Below are 11280 nucleotides of genomic sequence, written 5' to 3'. Positions count from 1 at the left end.
ATAACTTATAATATAACTTTTAATATTATATTGTTTACAATATTTTTGTTAGTCAGTTTTAAAAATAACAATGAACTAATGTAAATAAGCACGGAATATAACTATTTGAATAGTTGACAATATAGGCGATGACAAAAATATGTACGTTTTATGTATAAAACTATACTATAAATGCCGTCATGTATTATTTTTGTTACTAGCATGTAAATAATAAATACTTAAATAAATATTTTAACCCTCTTTGTTTAATGTTATTGAATAAACTTAGTTGTGAGTATGCGATTCTGTTAAAGTTCATCATTATAAAAGACCCTATACTGCAGTAGTATATTTCATTATATTCGCTTTTCAGTGTTCGGAGGACTTTACTTGTACCTACCTATTAACTTATTTCGTAGTACGAGTAATTTTCAAAACAAAAATGATTTTCTCTAAACGAAATTTATTTGTTATTACTTTAACAGCTTTTATTGTTTCTGACATGACTACTAATGCAGATCCTTTAGTAAAAAAAGAAGATGGTAAATTTTAAATTATTAACAATTCATTATAATAATATATTGTAACTCGTTGATAAAATTATAAAATAACACAATTACTTTTATAAATTATTTTAGAAATAGAAGTTTTCAATTTTGACGAATACACCATGTTTAGCCCCATGCCGGTTACCAAATGGCCTGTTGTGAAATCGGGCTCTAAGTATTTTTACATTGGAACATTTTTTAAGGTAACTTTATCTAGTTTTATTACTAGTTAGAAATATAAATTAGATAAATTGTTATGATTTGCGTAGATATATGCTAACAAATAACAGTTAATAATTATTGTTAATTGTTAGCGTTGTTACGATTTGTGAGTTTGCCTAGAAAAAAGAAATAGAACGAAAAAATTCAAGCAACGTATAACGTATGTAGATGGAGAATGTTTATGTAGGGTTGATTTCTAAGTGGAACTAAGTGTTATTGATTGAAAATATAATAATTTATTCTCCTTAATGGTTCCTTATATCTAATTTAAAAAATATAATAGAATAATTTGTAATAAAAAATATCTTTATGACACTCCATAATTTGTATTTATATTTAAATTATAAAATTGTAATAATTTACATTTTCCATAGTTATAGATAAATTACTATAATTTATAACTCAGCTTAGTAAAAATATCAATAAAAACCTATGAGATGCCGTAAATCAAATTCTTAATTTAAAGTTTAATAATAAGTCAATTCACTCTAGTATATTAAGAGTAACCAAGCAAAATTGATTCTGTTAAACGCAGATTTTCAATAAATTGTATATTTCTAAGAGAGAGAAAACTAACTCTCGTTGTAGTCTATTAACTTTTTCTAAAATAATTAAATAAAAAATAAAAAAAAATCTAATAACTTAATAACTTCCCACATGCCGTTTACCAAGATGGTAGTGACATACTTTTGTATTATCCTGGTTTTTATAGTGCTATAATTCGTTTTATATCGTGCCTACATATCATTTTATTTTGTACTGTTTACAATTAGGCTGATTGGTTCAAATCCATGGAGTTTTGCAATCTTCATGGAATGCAATTGGCTAGCATTACCACTGAACAAGAAAATAAGAATGTGGTGAAACAGTTGGAAAACTTCGGTAAGAACATACTTGAAATAATTATATGATGTACTTGAGAATATATGAAATTTTACATTTAATATATTCTATAATGTACATTAAACACTCACACACGAGTATTTATTCAGTGACCGGTTTTATAAATGTTGTAATTTTATTTTTTAGGTTATGGTCAAGATTCTCATTTTTGGACCTCTGGTAACGATCTATCAGTTGAGGGCACGTTCGTTTGGTCAGGCAACGGCCGAAAATTCGGGCGGTATACCAATTGGCTGGCCGGTGAACCAAACAATACCAAAGTGGACGACAAGGATGAAGACTGTGTAGAATATTGGTATAAAGGAAATGAAGGTTTCAAATGGAACGATCAGTTTTGCACTTTCCAAGCAAATTTTATATGTGAATTAGTGAACTAAATAAAATACAAAAAAAAAATGGTTACCAACATGATTGTAATTTATAAATGTTTATTTTTAATGGTTGTAAAAAAAAAGAACTATTAGGTTTAAAATATGAATATTACTTTATAGTTTGTCAAATCAATACAAAATATTATTAAACACAATGTATTCCAAAAATATTTCAAGAATAAAAAATAATTATAATTTGATGAAAATGATTTAATGTGTTTAATCGGTTTCTATAAGATGTTATGCAATACACTTACGCCAAATACTTTATTTGAAATTCATTTGCATATCCTATTAATTTATATATATCGAATCAAAAAAATAAAACCGTTCAAAAAATATATGAAATTATATTTATTTCACAACTACTATGTTGTTATACAATTAACTGAGGACGGAATAATTAAAATCTAAAACAGTGGTTCTCAACCTTTTTATTTTTTAGTAGTGCGGACCAGCAATTTAGTAAAAAATCTTTGAAACCAACTGCAATGACTAATAGCACACCTATATACGTACGAGTGTGTGTATATAATATATACAATGTTATAAGGTATCTATCAAAAAAATTAAAATATTTAATAATATTATTGAACGTTTTACACGTTAGTAATGTTAATATTATATAGTCCACGGCCCCCAAGACCCAGTTCCATGCTGCCCTCGGACCATGGGTTATTGGGAACTGCTGCTCTAAAAAATATTATAATTAAATTCAATGCATAGTTTCACGGTAGTGATGGGTCGTACTGTTCGAATCTCGAACCGAACCGAACCTAACCCTTGATGTTCGGTTCGATTCGAAATTTGAACTCGGCACGAAAAAAATTCGAACCGAACTATCAAACATCTTTTACTGTTCAAAAATCGAACTTGAAAATATTTGTCGAACCTGACTTACTGACCACGATAGTTCAGAGACCAAATATTTGTACAATTCTTCAAAATTTATTTAAAAAAAATAAAAATTGATAATCATTTTTTAGAAATAATTAGACTATTGGCGATAGAAAGTTATAAACTGTAACAGGCACCTTATGTGTCATTTATAATAAAAATGATAAAAAATATTGAGATCGAGTTCGAGTTCGACTTAAAATGATTCTAGGTTCGTTTCGGTTCGGTTCGGTAGAAAATATGAAGGTTCGGTTCGGTTCGAGTTCGAAAAAATAATTTAAAGTTCGATTCAAGTTCGGTTCGATTTAAAAAATCAGAGTTCGACACATCACTATTTCACGGTTTATATCACAAAAGGAAGATGATTATCAATATTCGGTAATCATCTAACATAATGTAAAAAAAATAAAAGATTACGAGCAAGATCACTTTTTGTAAAAAAAAAAGACCAATTATTATTATTGAACACTATAAAAATACAATGACATTTAAGATAAAATTAAATATTTTACGATGTTCAATACATTAGGCTACTTTGAATTGTATGTTTCTTACAATAAATAGGATGACAATTAACCAATACAAATAAAATCAATTACAATTATTATTTTTAAAAATGGAGCTGGAGATGTTCTTTCAAAAATTATAATAAAAATATTTATTAAAAAAGCAACTACTTGATAACGACTTATAGTCCTACTTAGACTTCTTCCTAAGAAAACAAATTCATAATTATTATACAATGTAGGAATTGCATATTGCTCTGTATGCTCTCAATTTATAGCAGACCTAGCTAGATATCTGAAGTATACAATGGCGTGTTAAAAAATTGAAAATTAAAAATGGACATTTTGCAAATTTTGCCAATTTTAGATAAAAAGGTGCATATTTCATTGATTTTATAAGCATATTATGCATTATATTTGATATTTTTCTAAAAAAATCGATTTTTTTTCTTTCTTAACCTGTATATTTAAATGTATTTAGATGTATTGTTATTTTTGTCTGATGCAGCACCTTACATGAAAAAGGCAGGTGACACTATAAAAGTTCTCGATCCTAAAATAATACACGTAACATGTTTAGCGCATGGATTGCACAGAGTTGCAGATGAAGTTCGTGTAAATTACTCTAAAGTAGATAAACCAATGTCAAGTGTAAAAAAGATTTTTTTAAAAGCCCCTTCATGAACTGTAATATTTAAAACTGTAAATCCTGGAATACCTCTTCCTCCGGAGCTAATTTTATTTTCAGTTCAATAAGATGTCAACATGCCAACCAGATATAATTTTTTTTTCAGTTATAAATAGTTTTTATGTATATTATTAATTTATTTGCAACATCTGATGTATTTTATTTTTGGAATTTAGAATAATTTTTTTGCATTTTTAGCATTTTTAATATATATTTTGCAATTGTTTTGTGCATATTTTGCCTTTTTTAGCACCTACAACTTCCGAGCACTATAGTTATGAACTTATGAATGATAATAAGGCAAAAAAAATAAAATTTATAATTGTCTTGTAGTACCAGATAATGATAATTTTTGTACACTAAATTTAGTACATTGGTTGTTACAATGCTTATTAAATTATTTAACTGAATAAAATAAAATGATTTGATAGGTAGTCTAACATAAATTGTAATGAAATGTTCAATTGGTGTACGCGTATTAAGATCGACGTTTCTTTCAGATTACTTTCTCCGGAGAGTGAGGCGTTTAAAAAATCAGTCAATACTCAATAATATCACATTAAAAAAAATAAATGTTTTGATAATAGTTGTTACCTCTTATTATGATGTGAACAGTATAATTAAATACACAACGTTTCACAATTAGTACGTACGCTCATATAGTATTATTACATATCCAATTTATTTTTAGATACATTGTGTTAAATTATATATAGGTAGATACAAAAAAAATCCAAATAAATGCATAATTTGAACTAATCTTATCAACATTTTTCATATTAATAATGCCTATGGATTTTTATGCTTTTAAATTTCCATAAATATAACTTTGAGTAAAATTTTTTAAATGTGCATTCTTATTTGGGTCAAGTGATAATATGCTCGTTTTTTGGTTAGCTGAACAAATTATCAAAAAAAAGTTGTTGTTGATTATTAAAATGTTTGATTATTTGAAAAACGATGGAATGACATCTTTAGATCATAGCACTGCCTTATGATATAACAATGTGTGTTTGGGTGTAATATTCTGAAATTTACAATGAATCCATCTATGATTTGTTAATAACTTATTCAGCTAACCAAAAACGACCAAATTATCACTTGACCAAAATAGGAATGTACATTAGAAAAATCTTACTCGTGTGTTTGTTCATTCTGCTGAAGAAGCATATATAATATAACGTAAAGGATGTCTTTTGGAAGAAAACATTTAAGAATTACTAGATAACTCGTCTTTACGTACCTAATAGTATAATATTAATATTATATAATTCACAATGAGACAATTATAAATAATATACAAAAATAAAATAAACAAATATAACGGAGATTCGTAGGTATATTGTATGTGTGTGCGCGTGTGTGTGAGATCGGCCGGAAACGGCGGCGACTATGTTCTCGTCGAGTTATTGGGCCTCAAAAGTCTTAATTAGTCTAATAAAAATAACCCTTTAAACTATTAGTGCCTATTCTTATTCAATTTAAATTCCTAAATATACATTAAATTATGTATGGAAAATACTTATTTAAGTGATATTGAAATGTTCGATTTTTTAGAGTTTTTTCAGTAAAATTGAGGATAAATCTTTAATTTATGATTGAATATTCGATTCTATCAAAATCTGTATAAAATAAATTGTGTCTATGTATTTTTAATTTTTTTTTTTTTTTTATTACTATATGAAAAATTTGTTGTTATTAGTATTAAAAAAAAAAAAAAATTGAATAGGTAACAACAAAATTGTATGTATTAATTTCCACAAAAAACGGTGTTTAACGAACTTCATTAACATTTTTTGAACGTCAAACGCTTTACGCTTATAGATGAAAAATGGCCACGTCTTCGATAATTTTTAATAGCTATAACTATCAACTAATCAGAAATTTTCCGGATTGTTGAGTTATTTATATTTTTAATTACAATCCAATAAGACAAATTAAATCTAATAATCGCATTTATACAAAAATTATTAACAATAACATTATATATTTATATATTATAGTATAAATATTAAATATGTTTCATTATAATAATTACTAATATAGGAAATGCAATGTTTTCGGAAAAATTTAATGAACCTATCTTAATACTAATAGTAAAATAAATCACTTTAATATCAATCTCAATAAACATATTATTATGGAATATACAGTGAATTATATAGGAATGATATAGTGATATAGGTAATGCAGATAACGTAGTCTGACAGATCATCTCCGCTCTGAATCAAAATTCGTTTACAATGATATATCAAATTAAACAATTACTCGTCATCAAATGTAGATCAGTGGTACACATTTACCCTCATTTCTGTTTATTTTATACAGTCGAGATTTCTCGAAGTTGAAGGGAGATAAAAATTCGCTTCGAGATATGTATGATTTGGGATATCTAACTCGAATTTATATTAATTTATATATAATTCTTGAGGAATAAAAAAAAATTCGAGTTGTCAAGTTTTTTGAGTTATTGCAACTCGACTGTAATTATAATATAATACAAACTTTAAGTAATAAATGATCGGCCTATGCCCTTTGATAATTTTTTCGTTTACAATATTAAATTTATTCAAATTTAAACATAATTTAGGTAAAAGGGCGTAGAATTGGTTAAATCTCCTCACACAAATTATTTGAACCCCCTTAGATATTTTTGTGTAATCGTGTATACGCATAATATTGTTTACAATATTTTTGTTAGTCAGTTTTAAAAATAACAATGAACTAATGTAAATAAGCACGGAATATAACTTATAATATAACTTTTAATATAATATTGTTTACAATATTTTTGTTACTCAGTTTTAAAAATAACAATGAACTAAAGTAAATAAGCACGGAATATAACTTATAATATAACTTTTAATATAATATTGCTTACAATATTTTTGTTACTTAGTTTTAAAAATAACAATGAACTAATGTAAATAAGCACGGAATATAACTATTTGAATAGTTGACAATATAGGCGATGACAAAAATATGTACGTTTTATGTATAAAACTATACTATAAATGCCGTCATGTATTATTTTTGTTACTCGCATGTAAATAATAAATACTTAAATAAATATTTTAACCATCTTTGTTTAATATTATTGAATAAACTTAGTTGTGAGTATGCGATTCCGTTAAAGTTCATCATTATAAAAGACGCTATACTGCAGTAGTATATTTCATTATATTCGCTTTTCAGTGTTCGGAGGACTACTTGTACCTACCTATTAACTTATTTCGTAGTACGAGTAATTTTCAAAACTAAAATGATTTTCTCTAAACGAAATTTATTTGTTATTACTTTAACAGCTTTTATTGTTTCTGACATGACTACTAATGCAGATCCTTTAGGAAAAAAAGAAGCAGGTAATTTTTAAATTATTAACAATTTTTATAATAATATATCGTAACTCGTTGATAAAATTATAAAAATAACACAATTAATTTTATAAATTATTAAAAATTAAATTTTTTATTATATAAGTAGGTATGTAAAATACAGTCTGTATAACAGAATAACTATACATATTTATATGCTTGTTATATGAAAAAACGTGTTTAATTTATATTTTTTTATTTATATTGTTGTTTACTATATATTATTGGTTTTAAAAATATATATGTTTATTGACTAAGATCTTACAGGTAGGCAAATTTAGCCCAGAATTACAATTATTGTTGTTAATTTGACCTATGATAACTTATGATTTAAGCATCAAATATATTAAAAATTAAACATCATTTTTTATAATTTAATATAACTACCTAGCAAGTAGGTAGTTATTATATTATATCAGTTTATATTTAATCTAGGCTATTAGGTACCTAATATAATGATAAATATTAAGTAAAATTAACTTATAATTATTAATATTATACACTTATAATGAATGAGTTGATAAATATTTTAAGTTTGTAGCTAATGAAGCTCTTGTTTACGATACAGTTATAAATTTATAATCAATAAATTGAAATTAAACCACCCGATACCAGAATTTTTGACTATACAATTTATATTATATGGTACCATATTTTATTTCCTTTGCATCTCTAGTTTTAGCGTGTACGTTGATGATCGGTTAATTTTACCGACACGGCGACAACATTAAACATAACATCAAGCAAGATTTACTCTGTAATCTGTAGGCAAAAATAAAATATATATTTGTATTTTCGACATCTATCAACGACAGTCAGAACAAATTAAGACGAATCTTATTATAATTTATCAATCTACACATAGATATTATTTATATTAATAAATTTTAAAAATTATAACATCAAACATAAGTATATAAAAAAAATCACGTGAATTTATGCAGTTTTTCATTTCTATAGCTACATAATTTTATCTACATCGTTGTTTAAATATATTTTACTACACCAGTAGCCCCGTTATTGTGCCCTTAAAATATATTTAATAAAATGTATACTATTGTGTTGGATACTTATCGCAAATTATTAGCAATCATTACAATTATAATTATATTATTAGTATTATCTTATATAAAGGTTAATTATAAAATTGGCTGTACTCAGTATAGTTCGTAGGTATCACCTATATGTAGGCATGAATGCGTATTTTGAAACTGCTTTTAATTGTTTTAACTTTAATACTATATATTGTGATTTAATACGCCACTTTAAAGACATTGCCTCAACAATATTGTAATTGATTTTAGAAATAGCAGCTTACAATTTTGACGATTACACCATGTTTAGCCCCATGCCGGTTACCAAATGGCCTGTTGTGAAATCGGGCTCTAAGTATTTTTACATTGGAACATTTTTTAAGGTAACTTTATCTAGTTTTATTACTAGTTAGAAATATAAATTCGATAAATTGTTATGATTTGCGTAGCTATATGCTAACAAATAACAGTTAATAATTATTGTTAATTGTTAGCGTTGTTACGATTTGTGAGTTTGCCTAGAAAAAAGAAATAGAACGAAAAAATTCAAGCAACGTATAACGATAATATAGATGGAGAATGTTTATGTAGGATTGATTTCTAAGTGGATCTAAGTGTTATTGATTGAAAATATAATAATTTATTCTCTTTAACGGTTCCTCATATCTGCTTTAAAAAATATAATAGAATAATTTGTAATAAAAAATATCTTTATGACACTCCATAATTTGTATTTATATTTAAATTATAAAATTGTAATAATTTACATTTTACATAGTTATAGATAAATTACTATAATTTATAACTCAGCTTAGTAAAAATATCAATAAAAACCTATGAGATGCCGTAAATCAAATTCTTAATTTAAAGTTTAATAATAAGTCAATTCACTCTAGTATATTAAGAGTAACCAAGCAAAATTGATTCTGTTAAACGCAGATTTTCAATAAATTGTATATTTCTAAGAGAGAGAAAACTAACTCTCGTTGTAGTCTATTAACTTTTTCTAAAATAATTAAATAAATAATAAAAAAAATCTAATAACTTAATAACTTCCCACATGCCGTTTACCAAGATGGTAGTGACATACTTTTGTATTATCCTGGTTTTTATAGTGCTATAATTCGTTTTATATCGTGCCTACATATCATTTTATTTTGTACTGTTTACAATTAGGCTGATTGGTTCAAATCCATGGAGTTTTGCAATCTTCATGGAATGCAATTGGCTAGCATTACCACTGAACAAGAAAATAAGAATGTGGTGAAACAGTTGGAAAACTTCGGTAAGAACATACTTGAAAGAATTATATGATGTACTTGAGAATATATGAAATTTTACATTTAATATATTCTATAATGTACATTAAACACTCACACGCGAGTATTTATTCAGTGACCGGTTTTATGAATGTTGTAATTTTATTTTTTAGGTTATGGTCAAGATTCTCATTTTTGGACCTCTGGTAACGATCTATCAGTTGAGGGCACGTTCGTTTGGTCAGGCAACGGCCAAAACTTCGGACGGTATACCAATTGGCTGGCTGGCGAACCAAACAATACCAAAGTGGACGACAAGGATGAAGACTGTGTAGAATATTGGTATAAAGGAAATGAAGGTTTCAAATGGAACGATCAGTTTTGCACTTTCCAAGCAAATTTTATATGTGAATTAGTGAACTAAATAAAATACAAAAAAAAATGGTTATCAACATGAATGTAATTTAAAAATGTTTATTTTTAATGGTTGTAAAAAAAAAGAACTATTAGGTTTAAAATATGAATATTACTTTATAGTTTGTCAAATCAATACAAAATATTATTAAACACAATGTATTCCAAAAATATTTCAAGAATAAAAAATAATTTTAATTTGATGAAAATGATTTAATGTGTTTAATCGGTTTCTATAAGATGTTATGCAATACACTTACGCCAAATACTTTATTTGAAGTTCATTTGCATATCCTATTAATTTATATATATCGAATCAAAAAAATAAAACCGTTCAAAAAATATATGAAATTATATTAATTTCACAACTACTATGTTGTTATACAATTAACTGTGGACGGAATAATTAAAATCTAAAACAGTGGTTCTCAACCTTTTTATTTTTTAGTAGTGCGGACCAGCATTTTGTAAAAAATCTTTGAAACCAACTGCAATGACTAATAGCACACCTATATACGTACGAGTGTGTGTATATAATATATACAATGTTATAAGGTATCTATCAAAAAAATTAAAATATTTAATAATATTATTGAACGTTTTATACGTTAGTAATGTTAATATTATATAGTCCACGGCCCCCAAGACCCAGTTCCATGCTGCCCTCGGACCATGGGTTATTGGGAACTGCTGCTCTAAAAAATATTATAATTAAATACAATGCATAGTTTCACGGTAGTGATGGGTCGAACTGTTCGAATCTCGAACCGAACCGAACCTAACCCTTGATGTTCGGTTCGATTCGAAATTTGAACTCGGCACGAAAAAAATTCGAACCAAACTATCAAACATCTTTTACTGTTTAAAAATCGAACTTGAAAATATTTGTCGAACCTGACTTACTGACCACGATAGTTCAGAGACCAAATATTTGTACAATTCTTCAAAATTTATTTAAAAAAAAATAAAAATTGATAATCATTTTTTAGAAATAATTAGACTATTGGCGATAGAAAGTTATAAACTGTAACAGGCACCTTATGTGTCATTTATAATAAAAATGATAAAAAATATTGAGATCGAGT

General features: G+C 26.1%; 2 protein-coding genes across 2 annotated transcripts; both read left to right on the top strand.

The window, feature by feature from the left end:
* Nucleotides 1–355: 355 nt before the first annotated feature.
* Nucleotides 356–2146, top strand: LOC132931034 (C-type lectin 37Db-like). The gene is made up of 4 exons (XM_060997226.1): nucleotides 356–521; nucleotides 618–730; nucleotides 1523–1631; nucleotides 1779–2146. The coding sequence occupies exons 1-4, from the start codon at nucleotides 422–424 to the stop codon at nucleotides 2027–2029; spliced, it is 573 nt and encodes a 190-aa protein (XP_060853209.1). The 5' UTR covers nucleotides 356–421; the 3' UTR covers nucleotides 2030–2146.
* A 5168-nt stretch (nucleotides 2147–7314) lies between these two features.
* LOC132930708 (C-type lectin 37Db-like) lies at nucleotides 7315–10265 on the top strand. The gene is made up of 4 exons (XM_060996722.1): nucleotides 7315–7476; nucleotides 8793–8905; nucleotides 9699–9807; nucleotides 9955–10265. The coding sequence occupies exons 1-4, from the start codon at nucleotides 7377–7379 to the stop codon at nucleotides 10203–10205; spliced, it is 573 nt and encodes a 190-aa protein (XP_060852705.1). The 5' UTR covers nucleotides 7315–7376; the 3' UTR covers nucleotides 10206–10265.
* Nucleotides 10266–11280: the final 1015 nt, after the last annotated feature.

This window comes from Rhopalosiphum padi, chromosome 4, assembly GCF_020882245.1.
Source record: "Rhopalosiphum padi isolate XX-2018 chromosome 4, ASM2088224v1, whole genome shotgun sequence".
Taxonomy (NCBI): domain Eukaryota; kingdom Metazoa; phylum Arthropoda; class Insecta; order Hemiptera; family Aphididae; genus Rhopalosiphum; species Rhopalosiphum padi.
Note: the sequence above shows the minus strand (reverse complement) of the source record. Positions and strands in the feature narration are given on the sequence as shown.

Excerpts from the sequence above, each read along its gene's own strand:
- LOC132931034 (XM_060997226.1), top strand. The coding sequence starts at position 422 with ATGATTTTCTCTAAACGAAATTTATTTGTTATTACTTTAACAGCTTTT. Across the intron at positions 522-617 it reads TTTAGTAAAAAAAGAAGATG|AAATAGAAGTTTTCAATTTT; the intron begins GTAAATTTTAAA and ends AAATTATTTTAG. Across the intron at positions 731-1,522 it reads ACATTGGAACATTTTTTAAG|GCTGATTGGTTCAAATCCAT; the intron begins GTAACTTTATCT and ends GTTTACAATTAG.
- LOC132930708 (XM_060996722.1), top strand. The coding sequence starts at position 7,377 with ATGATTTTCTCTAAACGAAATTTATTTGTTATTACTTTAACAGCTTTT. Across the intron at positions 8,906-9,698 it reads ACATTGGAACATTTTTTAAG|GCTGATTGGTTCAAATCCAT; the intron begins GTAACTTTATCT and ends GTTTACAATTAG. Across the intron at positions 9,808-9,954 it reads GAAACAGTTGGAAAACTTCG|GTTATGGTCAAGATTCTCAT; the intron begins GTAAGAACATAC and ends TTTATTTTTTAG.